Genomic DNA, 16,916 nt, shown 5'->3' with positions numbered 1-16,916 from the left:
GAAATGGAGAGGGGGCGTGGCGTGGGAAGGGAAGGGGAGCGAACGAGCCAATCACCGAGAGGCGCCTGTTGCCACGGCGACGGCGTCGCTCGCGCCCCAGCGTGCCTCGGGCTCCCCCAAGATGGCGGCTGATGTGGTCGTGCTGGAGGAGCGGAGAGAGCGGCGGGGAGACCTGACGGGGCGTCGGTGGTGATCGGGGGGGGGGGTGTTTCTTCCTTTGCGCAGAGCCGCTGACGGAGAAGAGCGAGCGGAGGAGCCCCAAGATGTGGGACGAAGCAGGAGGTTCCGTGACTTTGCTGTGTCTCACGGCCAGCAGCGGAGTGCCTTTGTATTGCAGGAGCCGAGGTGGCTCTTCTAAGCAGCAGGTGGGGGGTTGTGGCCTCTGCTCCCACCCCGCTGCGCCCTTGTTTTTATTTATTAGATTTATATACAGTGGTACCTCGGGTTACAGACGCTTCAGGTTACAGACGCTTCAGGTTACAGACTCCGCTAACCCAGAAATAGTACCTTGGGTCAAGAACTTTGCTTCAGGATGAGAACAGAAATCGCAGCGCGGCGGCAGTGGGAGGCCCCATTAGCTAAAGTGGTGCTTCAGGTTAAGAACAGTTTCACGTTAAGAACAGACCTCCAGAACGAATTAAGTTCTTAACTCGAGGTACCACTGTACCGCCCTTCATCGCAAGATCTCAGGGCGGTTCATCAAAGAGAGCTCAGTCAGTAGAGCAGGAAACTCTTAATTTCAAAGTCATGGGTTCAAGATCCCTTTGGGGTGAAAGATTCCTGCATTGCAGGGTGTTGAACCAGCTGACCCTCATAGTCCCTTCCCACTCTACAGTTTTACGATTCTTTGTGGGTACAGCACATACTCTGTGTATGGAATTACCTTTGGGAAAGAGCAATGCCTGAAAAGATGCTGTCAGTCAAAGTAGAGAGCCTTGGGGTATGTGGCCCAGTGGTATGACATAGCGACTTCATAGGTTTGTACGGAAGATCCATTTTTCAGCAGTACAGCAACATGCCTTGAAGGTGGTTCCTGGTGCAACCCTTGACAATATGCAGCTAATTTCAGTTGGCTGGCCTAGGAAAGACCTCTCTGTCTCTCTCTGCTTGATATCTTGCGGGGGTCATCATCAGTCAGTCATTTAATACTGAATGATCTAATATGGTATTATTTGCTCATCTCCTACAAAAAAGTATCAAAGCAACTTAAAATCAGAGAGGAGCAATTCAAATACTGTACAAAGATTACATAACAAATTAAAAACACAATAAAGTTAAAGCAAACTTTCACCAAACTACAGCCCTGCAGCTTGCCTTGGACTACAATTCCCATCAGCCCTGGCTACCACTGGCTGGTGGGGGTAACAGAAATTGAAGTCCAAAACAGCTGCAGGGCACCAGGTTAGCAAAAGCTGATTTAAAACCCCTTCCGTTAGCAGGGCAAAAAAATAAGCCTCCACACTGACTTTGAATTGCTACTGTGAATCTGAATGGGGAAAATTAGGAGTCAGTATATAACATCTTTGCATATTAATATATAGAATACTAAAGCTTACCTTTATCCCACAGCTGCCATTCTCTGTGATTGGCTCCCTGAATGGGGTTCATATGTTTGGCTCCAACCTGGATGTCCTACTGACAGCTGCCTGTACAGAGAATACTCGAGTGGTGTGGAAAGTGTTTCATAACAGGTGAGGTTCCATGCCTTCGTCAGGGTTCGTTGCGGTAAGAGGTAAGAGGGGTGCATTTTGCTTCCAGCAGAGGGCAGAAATTTCAATCTAGCAGGAGCAGCAGGGGCAGAGGGACAAATCCCTCTCATTTGTAATGTCTCATAAGACCTGTGCAGCCTTCTTATATATTTTATTTAATCCAAGGGGGCCTTCTTCAAGCCCTAATAACTGTATTTCATTCTTGCTTTCATGGTTGCAAAACTCTGTTCTAAAATGTAACACAAAAATAAAGGTAAAGGTAAAGATACCCCTGCCCATACAGGCCAGTCGTGTCCGACTCTAGGGTTGTGCGCCCATCTCACTTAAGAGGCCGGGGGCCAGTGCTGTCCGGAGACACTTCCGGGTCACATGGCCAGCGTGGCAAGCTGCATCTGGCGAGCCAGCACAGCACACGGAACGCCGTTTACCTTCTCGCTATAAAGCGGTACCTATTTATCTACTTGCACTTAGGGGTGCTTTCGAACTGCTAGGTGGGCAGGAGCTGGGACCGAAAGACGGGAGCTCACCCCGCCGCGGGGATTCGAACCGCCGACCATACAATCGGCAAGTCCTAGGCACTGAGGTTTTACCCACAGCGTCACCCGCGTCCCTTTAACACAAAAATACTAAAGAGTTGAGCAGAAACACACACAAGCTTCTTTTCATTAGGCTTTTCAGCCCTAATGATCTTTTTTTTTAAAAATGTAGCAGCAGATACCTAGTAAATTAGGGACAACAGTTGCTAACTTACATAATTTTTTCCTAGTCAGTTGCGGCTGTCAGAGGAAGGAAAGTGGGCTGCGTTACTATGCTTGTCCTTCTTCCTCTATCAGCCTTTTCACTTTCCTGCACACAGTGCCTTGCCATCCATGGCTTGCAGGCTACCACATAAATACAATATTGCCTTTATAGGCTTCACTCAAGTTTTTCACATCTTCTTTTGTGATGGCAGACCAAATCAAGTTGCTAGCCATCATGGTTGTAGACAGCTGTTTGTAGGCTGCATCTCTGTTGAACATGGTGGCATTTAAGGTGAAGAGTTCCTGTAGATTTCCTGTCTATATTTATACCCTTAACATTTTTGTGTTTGGTGTTCTCAGCATCACCCTCATTGTCCTGTCCTCAGATGAAGGTGCCAGTGACTTCAGCCTTGGAAGACTCCTTGAAAATGTCTTCAGTGCCATGGTGAGCAGTCAAAGGTGGTGGAACGTCATTTCGGCCTTAGTATGTAACAGGAAAGTGGGAGGCAAGCCAGTGCATTGGAATGGTACATAATTCCAAAGGGAGCAGCTGTCTCAGTTGAGTGGCATTCAGTTTTAAGCAACTGTGCTTTCTAGCGTTCCTGTGTGTTTGTTAAATAGTTATATAAACTTCATAGGGTACTAATCCTCTTCAGCCAAGGTATCTTAGTTGTGATGTTTGCCTAGAGCTACTGCTGCTGATTTAGAGAAAACTTCTGCAAACTGGTTTCCTCCAGATATTTTAGACTACAGCTCCTTGTGCTGGCTCTGGCTGATTGTAGTACAAAACATCTGGAGGGCGCCAGGTTGATGAAGGCTGATGTGGAATAGCAAAAAAAAACCACAAGCCCACTCTGGTGTCTTACAGGAAATGGTCTATTTCAGTAAGATACAGAAACGGAATAGCAAAAAAAACCCACAAGCCCACTCTGGTGTCTTACAGGAAATGGTCTATTTCAGTAAGATACAGAAAAGGAAAGTTTGTCTGCCCTAAAATCTTCCCAAGAACTCTCGTTTCCCAGCTGCTTACCTGTCCTACCTGCTAAGCCTTTCGTGCAGTTTGATTGCTATTTGTGCATTAGTTAACCATAGCACACCTTAACCATCCTTTCGCATTTGTAGAAAGAATGGCAGAGAATGCAAATTTGGAACCTGGAGGGTGGGCACCACTTCCAGGGCACCCTTAGGTGTGGAGAGGAGACTTGCAGGGGTTGTTTCTAGATAAGCTAATCTGAAGGCATAAAGTGTACATCTGAGGCCAGAGAGGTCAAGAGTTTTGGCTCCTAAAATACACGGGTGTTCTGTCGCCACATCTTGTGATCCACTTGAGCACATGCCTATCAAGCTATGTCTCTAGAAACCTGCTTGGCTTATGCAGGAACTGAGTGCTGTGCTTCTTTGTGGCAAGGTGGTATATACCCTCTTTGGCAGAAGAGATAACCAGAGGATCTTTTTCTAAGAATCTTTAAGCAGAAGGAATAACCAGAGGATCTTTAGGAGGCAATTGTGTGTTTTACTGCAGGTGCTGGTGTTGGGCTTGGAGGAGCTGGTGAATGCACGCAACATTGAACGTCTCAAAAAAGACCTGAAGGTAACACCTGACCTGAGGATGGCTAGCGACTTGGAGGTTGCTGTATCAATTGTAACAGCTAAAAAGCTCCTCCCTCCGAATGATGTTGCTGAAAAATATTGCAGAATGGGTGGAACCAGTAGTGGATTGTTTCATGGAACAACTTGGTTCTTGTTCTGGTTGCAGATTCCTGGGTTTAACATATGCTCAAAGGCACCCTGCTTCTTCCCTTGTACCTAAGCTGTCTTGCCCTGCCTCTAATAGGTGGACCTCGGTGTTCTAGTAAAAAACTAGGCAAAGCCTGAATTCTTAGCTGCAGATTTCTTTTTATTTCACACATTACACTTTTATCATTCAAATATTTAAAAAAATGGATTTCATTACCTATTCCATGTGTTTGGAAGTCAGTTTTTATCCCTGGTAGCTTAAATATGAAATCTCTCTCCCTCCTCCTCCCCCAATTTAGGCATGTTACAAATTGATTGACAGTTTCCTGGAGCCTGGCAAATGCAGTGCTGACCTGACCCAGTGTGTGGAATGCACAGTGGTGCCCTCCAGGGCAATACTGCAGGTGAGACTGGCTTGTTCTTGGGCTGAACGTTGGGGGTGGAGCTGCTCCTTCAGCTATACTGGGCTGAGGCCGTTTAGGGCTTTAAAGGTCAGCACCAGCACCAGCACTTTGAATTGTGCTTGGGAGCCAATGTAGGTCTTTCAGGACTGGTGTTACATGGTCTTGGCAGCCACTCCCAGTCACCAGTCTAGCTGCCGCATTCTGGATTAGTTGTATATATCAGAGGCTGTATGTCTCTCAATAACATTTACTGGGAATCGCTCATGGGAAGAGTGCTGTTGTGCACCTAATGGGTTTCTCCTAGATGACAACAGGATGCTGAATCAGATCAGATGGAACTTTGGTCTAATCCGTCGGGGCTGTTCTTACATTCCCTGTGTTGCCTTGCTCTTTCCTGATTCAGGAGTGCCTGGAAGTCTTTGCCGCTGCAGCAGAGTCGCGGTTTGGCAGCCTGCTTGTGGGCGGTCAGGTGCTGTGTGCAACAGAGCAGTGGTGGCAGCTGGCAGCCTCGGAGGCCATGCTGCTGGTGTGGCTGGTGCGCTCGCTGCCCCCTCACACCTCCCGCGATCTGCCCGTTTACCTTCCTCATGGCAGCCCCACGGTGAGCTGGTTGGCGATTCAGGGAGGGGCCAGTAGAGGAGTGTAGCTTTCTGATTCTCTGTGTCCCTCACTCCTAACAGGTCCCCCACCGCTTCTTGACGCTCCAACTCGTGCCTGGTTTGGAGGTGCTGCTGTTGTGTGGCCCTAAGCCCTCCTTACAGTTCTTGGCTGATGAGGTGAGAGAGAGCAGGGTGTGGACCTTGGAAGTGAAGCAACTAGGATCATAGAATGGTAGAGTTGGGCGGGACCACGAGGGTCATTTAGTCCAACCCCCTGCAGTGCAGGGGTCTTTTGCCCAACATGAGACTTGAACTCACAACCCTGAGATTAAGAGTGCCGTATAGCTCTACGGACTGTGCTATCCGTTTCCTGGCCATTCCCTTTAGGCAAGAACGAGAAATTCAGTGTTTTGCCCCTCCCCTTGCAAAGGGCTGACCCACCCATTGGTTGCCGTCCTCATCCTCTCACTTCTGGTCTGCATGGAGCAGCATCTCCTGGTATGCCCCATGGAGGACCTTACGGTCCCCAAATAATAACATCTTGGAGGTCCCAGGCCTCAAGGAACCAGAGTCAAGGCCTTTTTGGCTGTGGCCATGGCCTGGTGGAATGCTCTGTCACACGAGACCAGGGCCCTGCGGGATTTAACATCTTTGCACAGGGCCTGCAAGACGGAGCTATTCCGCCAGGCCTTTGGCCGGGGTGCAGTCTGACTCCCCCTCTCTCCTTATAAGAACCTGCATGAAAGTGGCCCCCCAACCTTTCTCACAGGCTCATAGAAGATACCGTATAATCAGTTAGGCCTGGTGAGCATTTAAGGCCCCCATCCTTATTTTGCGGGCTGCCATCTGATTGGATTTCACTTTGATTCTGAGTTGATTTTAGGATGTAGGATGTATGTTAACTGATTGCTTGATTTTATGGTAATGTGTCATATATTTTGATGTTTTGGCCGGGGAGGGTGGGGTATTAATAATAATAATAATAATAATAATAATAATAATAATAATCACTATTATTCAAGGAAGAAGGGAGGCTTTGGGGTTTTCCTTGCTTAGGGCATGCTCTCTGTCCCTCCAGAGAACTGGAACCTAGTGGCGCTACCAAGCCCTTTCTCTTTCTTCCTATAGTTAGTGAAGCGATTTTGGCAGCCGCTGCTGGATCTTCTGAAGGCAAGTGCCAGAGCCCCTCCTCGGTGCCTGCCTCCTGGCATCGCTCTTGCCCCTGGGATCCTGGGGTGAGTCTTCTGGGAGAAGAGAGCGCTTTTGAGGATCTGAACCCCTGTAGGGGCTGGCTTCATGTTTGTTCCACCCTTTTGAAAATTATACTGCCAGCCTTGCCAGCGTTTCCCCTGGCCCCATTATAACCCAACTGTTGTTCACAATCTCATCTCCTACAGGGTGTTGCTGATCAACCAAGATTTGAGGAAAAGCCTCTTTACCGTACAGCCTCAGGGCACTTCAGCTGAAGGTATGGTTCAAGCTGCATTGCACTGGGAAGGCCAGAGAGAGCCCACCCTTTCTCTCTCAACAGAGCATTTAAATATGTATCTTTCCGCACTTTTACAGGATCTGAGATGCCCCTGAAAAATCGCCTCTCTGCCCTCCGCTCCTTCTATTCCCTCACTGTCTCCTTGTACTTCCCTTGTGAGAAGTTCGAAGAGAGTGCAGGTGAGTTCTTGATTCTTTATCCCTTTTGTCCTGTGAATCAAAAAGTTCTTCTGTGACATTTCAAGTTGTGGCAAGTATTTGCATGTTGTAACATTTTATTATTGTGCAAAATTCAGGTTCTTGTGACAGGTGGAACTTCCTGGTGACTGAGCAAGGCAGTAGCCATAGGGGCCTTTTCCAAGTATTTTTTTTTTTTTACTGTAGCTTCAAAGGCTTAAAGTTAGTTCCCCTCCTTTGTTTCCGTAACTAAAGCCGACATTCCCTGGTGGCAGATGCACAGCCTGGGAGTCATTTTGGATTCACAGCTGTCCATGAAGGTGCAGGTCAGTTCTGTGCCAAGGGCAGCTGTCTACCAGCTCCATCTGGTACGCAGGCTGAGACCCTACCTGCCCACAGACTGTCTCACCAAAGAGGTGCATGCTCTAGTTATTTCCTGTTTGGACTACTGCAACACGCTCTCTGTGGGGCTATGTTTGAAGGTGACCAGGAAGCTACACCTAATCCAGAATGTGGCAGCTAGACTGGTGACTGGGAGTGGCCGCCAAGGCCATAGAACACCAGTCCTGAAAGACCTACATTGGCTCCCAGTACGTGTCTGGGCACAATTCAGTGTGTTGGTGCTGACCTTTAAAAGCCCTAAATAGCCTCAGCCCAGTATACCTGAAGGAGCGTCTCCACCTCCATCTTTCAGCCCGGACACTGAGGTCCAGCTTCGAGGGCCTTCTGGTGGTTCCCTCACTGCGAGAAGTGAAGTTACAGGAAACCAGGCAGAGGGCCTTCTCGGTAGTGGTGCCTGCTCTGTGGAATGCCGTCCCATCAGATGTCAAGGAAATAAACAGCTATCTTATTTTCAGAAGACATCTGAAGGCAGCCCTGTTTAGGGAAGTTTTTGACGTTTGGTGTGTTGTCGTGTTTTTAATATTCTGTTGGGAACCGCCCAGAGTGGCTGGGGAAACCCAGCCAGATGGGCGGGGTATAAATAATAAATTATTATTAAAAATTACTATTCTGCGTGTGGGGCCAAACTTGCCCTCCAGCCTCTGTTATATCCTGTGGGGCTTGATATTCGTTGTCCTTTCCTCAGTCCCTCTGCAGGAGGAGTTCCAGGCTGGTTTCTCCCACTGTCCTCAACACTGTTACCTGGTCTACTCTACGTATAAGGCCTATGCCATCCAGGGGAAGCGGCACCAACTGTTCCTGATTGTGAAGCCAGATGTGCCTACCTTTGCTCTGCGGTCTCTGGCAACCAGCACCCTCCAGACCCTCACAGCTGAGGACTCGGCCTTCTGAGGGGATGTTCCCTACTGGACTCCCAAGATGAGATGTGGGCACTGAGACAGAGCCCTTGGACCTCCCAGGCAAGCTGTGATTAGCCTGCACTGGACCAGTCTGGATTTGTGTGGGGGGGAGCCGGAGAGATTCTACAGACTAGAGTTAATCCACTCACTCCCTGCTCTTTATGGAAGTGAGAGGCCACTGGGTTAGCAATGGCGATGAGTACCAGTTTATGTCTTGCATATCTGTTCCTCACTCTTGGGAGGAAAAAATGGAAAGACACCATTGTCTAGACATGTTTGTATTAAGGCATCAGTGTGGCTGGCGGGGCTGGCAGGAAGACCAATATTAGGGGCAGCCAAGTAAATTCTAGTTTTGTCTCCCATTCTCCTGAATTCCACAAGGGCAACAGTGGAATGGAGGAGGAAGCTGATAGCAAATACTTCACCCTGGAATGGTTGACGTAAGAAGGCAGACAGGTGGGGCAGTGCCCTAATAAACCAGTCTCTGCTGGAAGGCATATCAGTTCAAATGCTGCATCCATAAAATTTGTTTGCACCCGATTCTGGGGAGAGTTGAGATTGATTTTTCTGAACTTGACCTGTGGCAGAAGTAGGGTGCTGAAATGGTGCCTTCTATCCAATTAAGTACACCTCAGGACAGCCATTGTGTCTAGTCTGTCTGCCGCATGCTGAGTATTACAGCAATATGGGATGTTCGATAATGACTGAAATTGGTGTTGCCAGCTTTCAGTGTAGTATTTATAGCACTGTGCTTTTGCTGCTGCTGTAATTTCTTTGCTTCTATTTATTTCCCATACTATTCCTTCCTGATTTCACCCTTTCCGGTAGGAATAGCTCTTTCCTTCTGCAGCGGTGCAGCATCTTCTGATATTCTCCCTCCCTCCCCTCCCCCTCTCTGAGTTGATGTGCTGGTGGCCAAGGCTGAACTGGAATTCCCCAAATCTTGCCTGTCATTAAGCAAGTACTGATTCCTTAGCCTCAATCACCCTAACTACTTGACCTCTATTACAAGTCTACTGTGCGTATTAGTGAAATGATGGCTATAAGGCACTTTGAACACTGTAAAAGCAGGGCAGGCTAATCTGTGCGTCTCCAAATCTTGGACATCAGCTCCAGGCAAATATTCAGGGATGGCGGGAATTGGAGTCAAACAACATTTGCCTCTAAAGTAATACAATAAATATTAAATTCTAGGCAGGGCTTCATTGATCAGGCTGTTAATGAGCCAGCTTGCAATATAATTTGGGTTTGTAAGAAGACTAGGCTCTTGTTTTTTCTTAAGTCATTAAGAAGTCATTCTGAAAATCTATGAATTGAGCCACACAAATTTGTGTTACTTTGGTAAGTAGGTAGTTAAGATAGAGACAGACAGCTCTAGTGGAAAAATGTATCTTGGGAACAGAGATGTCTAGTAGACATCCACTGATCTGCATTTGTCACTTATACGGCCCATAAAATTGCTGCCTTTCAGCTGTAATTTCTTGGAATTCAGTTGTGGGTAACAAAATGGTGGCTGAAATTCAGAGGAGTTGAATTTCAAGAATGCTTGCTGGGGAAAAACTCTTTCTCCGATCCAGATGGTTTGTATGCATTTTTAATTCAGTAGAAGCATACTTAAATTAGTATTTTGCTCAGGCTTTATTTATTTTTAATCTATTCCAATATTTTAAATGCATGTTTCTAGTCTTGGCTTGCAGAGCTTTGATGGCCAGTCCCTCTAAAACACACTTGGACAAATGATTAGGCTCTTCACTTAGTTTGCAATGTCTTTCCTCCAACTCTAGCATTTTCCCTAGCCCCACGAAGACTCTAAGTTGGTAACCAAAATAAGAGGCTTGCACATCAAATACGTTTATGCAGGTGATCTGCATAATTTATTCACACCACAGAATTAAGGGAGGGGCTTGTTACAGATTTCAACACCCACCAGAAATGGTATATCTTAGGGAAGCGAACATGGTCTCCTAATCTTTAATTAGCCCCCTCCATTCCCCACTGCTTTTAGGCTTTGCAGGAAGGTGAGAGATTACAAAGGTAAATGCATTGTGCTTCTGAGGAAGAAGTGGGCCTCCTCCCTCTTTTTAAAAAGTCTTGCCTTCAGTCCCACGGCTGGGGTACCCTAGAAAGCATCCCTGCATTCTAGCCCCAGCAAAAAGCACACTCTTTGTGTCTTGTGCCATTGACATAACGGAATGGTTTCACTTCGGCCGCAAAGTGTTTCGACCGCTTCTCGGCCTACCAATTCCATACAGCTGAACCCCCTCTTCTGCGGGTGTCGGGGCAAACCACCCCCACTGGAAACATAGCGGATTCCAACTGTGAAGACAAAGCTGCCCTCGCGTCCCCATAGCTAGAAGCCCGCATGGAAGAAATACCAAATTCTGTCTCACACAGTCATGGCTACCTCTGCTCCAGGGGGCTGGGGACACCCTCCCGCCCTGCCATTTATCCACATATTAAAAAGCAGCACACAACGAGTCAGTCAGCGGTGTGGGGGTGACCCAGCCTGGCTTGATCCTGGCTCTCCCCCGCCCTCACGGCTTTATTAAGAGTCACATGGAGATAGATACAGGCATTCAAAACCCAGATAAAACTAAGATGCGCTAGATAACACCTACACAGCAGAGTAACATGGAGCCCGGGCCGGCATGGAAGCTGGGACACCCCCAGTATAGCATGAACTGAACCTTCCCTCCCCGCTTTTCCAAAATGCACGGAGGGCAGCATTCCAGAGTCTCCAGGAGGGAAGGGTGGGGTTGAGGGGAGTCGGGAGAGGAGTTGATTAGGCATCTCTTCCTCACAGCCCTCCCCACCTTCGTGCAGTTTTTCCTTCTAGGAGGCGAGGGAAGGGGCGGGAGGCTCTCGACTTATGGTTACTTCCCCACAAAAACACACGCAACTGTAACACTGGAATGGTCCATGACAAAGGAAAGGAAGAACGCCCATGCCCACCCCACCCCGGGGAAATACACAAGGCAAAGAAAACACAAAAACAACCCCCCTACGAGCAGTTCCCTCCCCACAAAAAACCCACACGCACCCCATTCCTCTCCCCCCAACCCCCCCACAGCCAGCTCAGGGGAAAGCGGGGGGAGTTAACCTCCCCCACAGAAAGGCCTTGTCTGGGGGGAGAAGGGGGCGAGGATTGTAAACAAAACCCAAAAATGCCGGCCGATATCGTGGGGTTAGGGGTGGGGATTAAGACCACAAATCTCAGCCTCACCCCGAGTTGGAAGGGACAGGCAGATGGGATGGATGGGAGAGGTCTTGGGTTTCTTCCAGGGGGCCACCCTCCGGGCAAGGGGAAGATGACTCCCAGAAGGATGCCCTACCCCCACGCAAATCATCCCCCCCTCCCCACCGTCCCAATTCTACTTTGTCCATGCCAGGGACCCCATTTCTGCTCCCCACCCCGCCCACCTTGCTTTGTATTCCTTGGTGCTGGCCCGGGCTAGGCAATGAGAACACAGAGGTCATCACAACAACAGGCAAGGGAGCAGTACAGTCTTTCCGGAGGCCCCTGGTTTGGAGGGAGGTGGGAGGGGGCAGGTGTAGGCAGCCAAGTGTGCAGGAACAGCCTCCCCTCTCCCCGGTGCAGCCCGCCCTCCCCGCCTCCTCTGGTGCGGCCAATGTCTCAGAACTGCTGAGAGAGCAGCTCGCAAAGGTGCTTCGAAACGGACTCCTTGCTGGTGCGCAGGGTCAGCCGGTACATCTGCAGGGAAACGTAGGCAGAGAAACAGTCAAGCCAATTCAGCCTGGCTTCAGAAAGCACTCTTAGGGCAGCAGAGCTTTCAACTTCTCCCCGCTCCTTCCCTCTTTGGGCAACCCAGGAGTCCCAACAGCCAATTCTCTCCCACTGCTGTATCCTCCTTTCCACTCTGCTCCCAGAGCTCAAGCATCCCGGAGCTCTTGCCTCCTCACCTGTGCCTGGGCGTTGGGCTCCAGCCGCAGCAAGCATCCCACCTGCAGCGCCTTCGTCTGGATGATCCCAGCTCCTACGTAGTTATCGGGGTTTGGATCCACCTTCTCCAAGAGCGCGCTGCCGAAACCTAGCAGCTGTGGAAAGAAGGGGATTCAGCTTAGTTGGGCTCCTCTGCTTGGCTGCCATGGGGAAGGCAGTCGAGGGGAAAGATGTACAAGGTGAGGGAACAAAATGGGGTAGAAAGATGCTGGCATCCTAGCCGGCAGTACAGCTCATGCGGTCTCTAGCTGTACATCCACCTGCCACTCAAAAGATTTCAGTCTCGGTGACACAGGTGTCCTGCACATTGTGCAAAAACACTCTTTGTTGGATACCAAGGAATGGGAAAGCCTGGATGTTTTGTACCCCGTCTACTGACCCTGATCTCCATGCCTACTTACCTCTGTCACTATTCCAAAGAACATTTGCGTTTCATGTTTATTTGCCCAAACCTTCATTTTCCACGCTTCCCACGGTGAACGCAAACACATGTGAGCATGCTCACCTTGGCCTTGGTGACTTCGGAATCCATGGGGTGGTTTGCCTTGAATATCTTCTGGGCTTCCTGCTGTGGCCTGCAGAAGGATTTGGGATGGGGTAGCATCAGATCAGTGACAGCGCAAAACTGTCTCTTCCTCATCAACCTGCCACACAACCTAGTTGTGCCTCGGCCATTCACCAGATGTTGCATCTGCCGAGTCACTGTGGCAATTAAAAAGTATGTGCAAGGCAAAAATAAGTCCCCAGGTACAAGCAAAAGCCCTTGGGCCTTGCAGGAGAGTTCTGGGCACCTCTTCTAGGCAGGTTGTTTGATAACCAACAGAAATGTTCATGGTACAGCAGTATCTAGGCTGTATTATGCAGTACGAGAGATGTTCTAAGCCACCCTTTGTCATCAAGTACAGCTGAGCTGTCTTGCTGCTCATAATCCTTGCTCAGGCCCCAAAAGATGCACCTTCCTCGAAACATGGCTTGGGAAGCCTATGGAGCTCTCCAGAAGTTGCTGGACTACAACTCCCATCAGCCCAGACAATAAGTTGCGCTGGCTGGAGCTAATGAGGGGTTGCAATCCAACACAGCTGGAAGGTAGAACCAGGTTGGCAAAGGGAATTTCAAACACTGATCTCTCAAGTAGGCCAGGAGAAGTGGGGTAGATCTCTCAAAATGCCCATCTTTTGAGACTGACTGATTTCAGGTGATATGGAAGGAAAGGAAGATGCCACAAGCAGGATCTAACTAACAGTCACTCCAAAAAGCTTTGACTAATACCTTAAAATCTCTGACTATTTCCTTATCTATTTATCTCTCTCTCTCTCTCTCTCTCTCTCTCTCTCTCTCTCACACACACACACACACATATATAGGTGATTGCTGGGGAAAGAGGCAGCAGCATGTATGAACAACAGACATAATTAAAGCAATCCAATTCACACAGCTTTCGACTAGCTTGCTAAAAACCACAGCATCTGCTTCCAATGCTGCTGCTCTTAATCTAAAGGGAAGTTTTTGCTATAGGTTCTTGACAGAGGGCCAGCACTTCTACTGAGCAAGGCTCACCAGCTCACAGGGTCATGCCCACCTGATAAGACTTGGCCAAGTGCGCATTAGCTGGTTAACTGATCCCATTGCAGGGGTAGGGAAAGGCACAAACTTTCAATCCTCCAAGCACTTGTGGTGGTGGTGGCAGAATGTCTGGGGTGCCACCCCCCCCCAATAGTAGTCCATCTGGAAGTAAAAATCTTGTGCCATTTATGGACACAGGAAACTGTCTTATACTGAATCAGACCATTGGTCCAGCTAGCTCAATATTGTCTACTCTGGCTGGCAGTGCCTTTCCAAGGATTCAGGCAGGCATTATTCTCCAGCCCTATCTTGAGGCACCCAGGATTGAAGCTAGGACCTTCTGCACGCAAGGCAGGTGCTGTTCCACTGGGCTACAGTGTCTCCTGAACATAAATTTGGTAAAGAGGACGACTGCTGCACACCAATAGTCACCTAAAGAGACTTTAAGGCTATACCAAGCGGCTCAAGAAAGGAGAAGGTTCCTGGGATGGACTAAGCAAACACAGGGAGGGGGAGAAAGCACAAATGATGGGAAATATGTTAACTGAGGAAGTTTCCTGAGTTGCTCCCTCAAAGGCATAAACAGGTGCTGGTAAACCCAACTTCTGATATTAAAATCAGCTCCACCGATAACATTTCTCAAAACTCGTACTATATATTCCCCCACTTACAGGCTGAGCTGTTTCCAGCGCTGGAAGAAGTCTTGTGATTGCATCTCTGTTGCCTGGAAAAATTTGTTGACCGTTACGGGCAGTTTGAGTGTGAGGTTCTGCAGCGTCCCACCGTACCTGGCAGAAACATGGAGGAGAGAGACCCATGAAAGGGGGCATGGGGGGGGGCGGGAAGAGACACTGAACTCCCCATAGCACAGCTGTCCCTGCACTTCAAGAGGATCGGCTGGAACATGGCCGATTCCCCAAGTCCACTGAGCACAGGATCTTCTAACTGCCAGTTATGAAACATAGCAATTGCTGGAGGTCCGACATTCCTGGGGAAACTGGAGAGGGATAAGGTCTGTCAGTGACTACTGGTTATGATGGCTATGCTCTGTCTTCACAGTTAGAGGCAATATCCTTGATATTGATAGCTGCAGGAGACTGCAGGAGAAACAAGTGCTCTTATGCTTAGCTCCTGCTTGCGGTTTCCTTCACAGGCATCTGGTTGGCCACTGTGATAACAGGAAGATGGAACAGAAGGGCTATTGGCCTCATTCAGCAGCCTCTTCTTACACTCTTACAAACAGAGGGAATAACAGGGTAAGGACTAACCATGCAAACGGCAACTACCGGAACTATGACATGGATCTCACTCAGCTCTGCTCATGTACAGAATTTCTCCACAACACTGAGGGCTAGAAACATTTTGTGTGCTTTTCAAACCATTACAGAACCGTTCTGCGTCATCATTCCCTGCTCCGGTGCAGAGACGCGGCTGGTCACGCAGGCTGCCCCAGCCCCAGCCACTTCTCCATTCATCCCATTGCAACAGCCCTTCTCTTCCGGATACCCATGGCGCCCCAAGATCCCCTCAAGTTGGGGACAAAAAGGGAAGCGGGGAGGGAATTGAGATGAGCCACAACGCTGGAGAGGACTGAAAAGCCTAAACCTCCCTATCCAGGGCAGGGGACGGATAGGAAAGCAAATGACCCCGTTCAACAGATCAATCATTTTTGATGAGTGAAGAGGGAAGCCTGCTGGCTTGGGCCTTGTGTGTGCAAGAGAGAGAGAGAGAGAAAATGGAAGCCATGCCAACAAGCTGGCATTCAGTCCCCAGAGGGATGCTGTGGACTACAGTACCGGAATTTTATGTTGATGAGGGGCGCCTCTGTGAAGTCGCTCAGGCACTCGATGTTCAGGACCTGCTGCACTTGAGCGCCTCCCTCCACCAGAGGCTCCACTGCTTTTGTCTGGATGTTGAGCTGTGAGCGGTGCTAAGGAAACGAAGTGTTATCCTCCCCGAGGAGCAAAGGGAAAGAAAGCCTCTAGTGCCGCAAGTCTACTCTGAGATGCCCCTGCCCCCAGTAAAGGTAAAGGGACCCCTGACCATTAGGTCCAGTCGTGGCCGACTCTGGGGTTGCTGCGCTCATCTCGCTTTCAGGCCAAGGGAGCTGGCGTTTGTCCACAGACAGTTTTTCTGGGTCATGTGGCCAGCATGACTAAGCCGCTTCTGGCGAACCAGAGCAGCACACGGAAACGCCGTTTACTTTCCCGCCAGAGCGATACCTATTTATCTACTTGCACTTTGACGTGCTTTCGAACTGCTAGGTTGGCAGGAGCAGGGACCGAGCAACGGGAGCTCACCCCATCGCGGGGATTTGAACCACCGACCTTCTGATCGGCAAGTCCTAGGCTCTGTGGTTTAGACCACAGTGCCACCCGCATCCCCCCACCCCCAGTAGACGTTTACAAAAGGATATGGCTCTGCAGGTCTCCTGGGTAGCTGACTGTAGGGGTAAAGCTCTGGAACTGGATGGACGTTTTGTTCCCGTAGAAGAGATACATCCGGCCTGGAGAAAAGACATTTTTTTAAAAAAATGTGGAGCTGCTCAGCATCTCACCTTGGCTGCTCACAACACCAGCTCAGGGCCCCTCGACACCAGGCATGGAGAATCTGTGGTCCTCCAGATGTTGCTGGACTGCAGGTCCCATCGTTCCTACCTACTGTCCATGCTAGCAGGGGCTGATGGGAGTTGGAGTCCAACAACACCTGGAGAGCCACAGGTTTCCTGTCTCTCCCCCCCCACCAACAAGTTTAGCCAAAAGGCCAATAACCAGCACAAACTGTCTTTTCCAATCTTCTCCTCAAGAGACACTTGTGCTGACACAACAGCATGCATCCCTCTCTAATTTTGGCAGGAGGAGATTTATTTATTAACTTTTATAGCTGATAAATATTTTTACACCCTGGCTTCTTCCTCCAAAACAGAGCACAGGGCGGCTTCACATAAAAAAAAACATTCACTGACTCTCTCCTGGAAGCAAGTCTCACTAGAAGCAACAGGAGAAACTGTGTGCCTCCCTTTGTCTCCAGCAAAAGGCAACACATACATTCCATTCCATCCATCCAACCATCCATCAATACAAGCAAATGCTTAGATTTTGGATTCCCAAAATCCAAGTACCACAATTTGTCAGAGACTTGGGCACCTACTTCTCTCTGCCCCACAGGCAAAAATCTATTAAGTGTCAACATGCAAAAGGACTTGAAGGGAAAGGATTAAAAATTAGTTTAGAGAGG

General features: G+C 49.1%; 2 protein-coding genes across 7 annotated transcripts in view; one reads left to right on the top strand and one right to left on the bottom strand.

The window, feature by feature from the left end:
* Positions 1-120: 120 nt before the first annotated feature.
* FUZ (fuzzy planar cell polarity protein) lies at positions 121-8,695 on the top strand. The gene is made up of 11 exons (XM_081884265.1): positions 121-365; positions 1,570-1,691; positions 2,810-2,894; positions 3,972-4,040; positions 4,486-4,590; positions 4,994-5,191; positions 5,271-5,366; positions 6,318-6,424; positions 6,587-6,657; positions 6,756-6,857; positions 7,942-8,695. Exons 1-11 carry the CDS (start codon positions 264-266, stop codon positions 8,145-8,147), a joined length of 1,263 nt encoding a protein of 420 aa, XP_081740391.1. The 5' UTR covers positions 121-263; the 3' UTR covers positions 8,148-8,695.
* A 1,307-nt stretch (positions 8,696-10,002) lies between these two features.
* AP2A1 (adaptor related protein complex 2 subunit alpha 1) overlaps positions 10,003-16,916 on the bottom strand; it is a 38,820-nt gene continuing 31,906 nt past the window's right edge. For all 6 annotated transcript variants that reach the window (XM_081883889.1, XM_081883888.1, XM_081883891.1 and 3 more), the window contains 6 exons: positions 16,097-16,185; positions 15,476-15,600; positions 14,351-14,467; positions 12,622-12,691; positions 12,077-12,211; positions 10,003-11,867 (listed from right to left, as the gene is read on the bottom strand). In XM_081883889.1, the coding sequence (XP_081740015.1) occupies positions 11,790-11,867; positions 12,077-12,211; positions 12,622-12,691; positions 14,351-14,467; positions 15,476-15,600; positions 16,097-16,185 (614 nt within the window). In that variant the 3' untranslated portion in view covers positions 10,003-11,789. The remainder of the gene's footprint in view (positions 11,868-12,076; positions 12,212-12,621; positions 12,692-14,350; positions 14,468-15,475; positions 15,601-16,096; positions 16,186-16,916) is intronic.

Source organism: Podarcis melisellensis (genome assembly GCF_964234715.1).
Source record: "Podarcis melisellensis genome assembly, chromosome: 13".
In the NCBI taxonomy this organism is placed as follows: domain Eukaryota; kingdom Metazoa; phylum Chordata; class Lepidosauria; order Squamata; family Lacertidae; genus Podarcis; species Podarcis melisellensis.
Note: the sequence above shows the minus strand (reverse complement) of the source record. Positions and strands in the feature narration are given on the sequence as shown.

Excerpts from the sequence above, each read along its gene's own strand:
- FUZ (XM_081884265.1), top strand. The coding sequence starts at position 264 with ATGTGGGACGAAGCAGGAGGTTCCGTGACTTTGCTGTGTCTCACGGCC. Across the intron at positions 2,895-3,971 it reads AAAATGTCTTCAGTGCCATG|GTGCTGGTGTTGGGCTTGGA; the intron begins GTGAGCAGTCAA and ends GTTTTACTGCAG. Across the intron at positions 6,425-6,586 it reads CTTGCCCCTGGGATCCTGGG|GGTGTTGCTGATCAACCAAG; the intron begins GTGAGTCTTCTG and ends CATCTCCTACAG.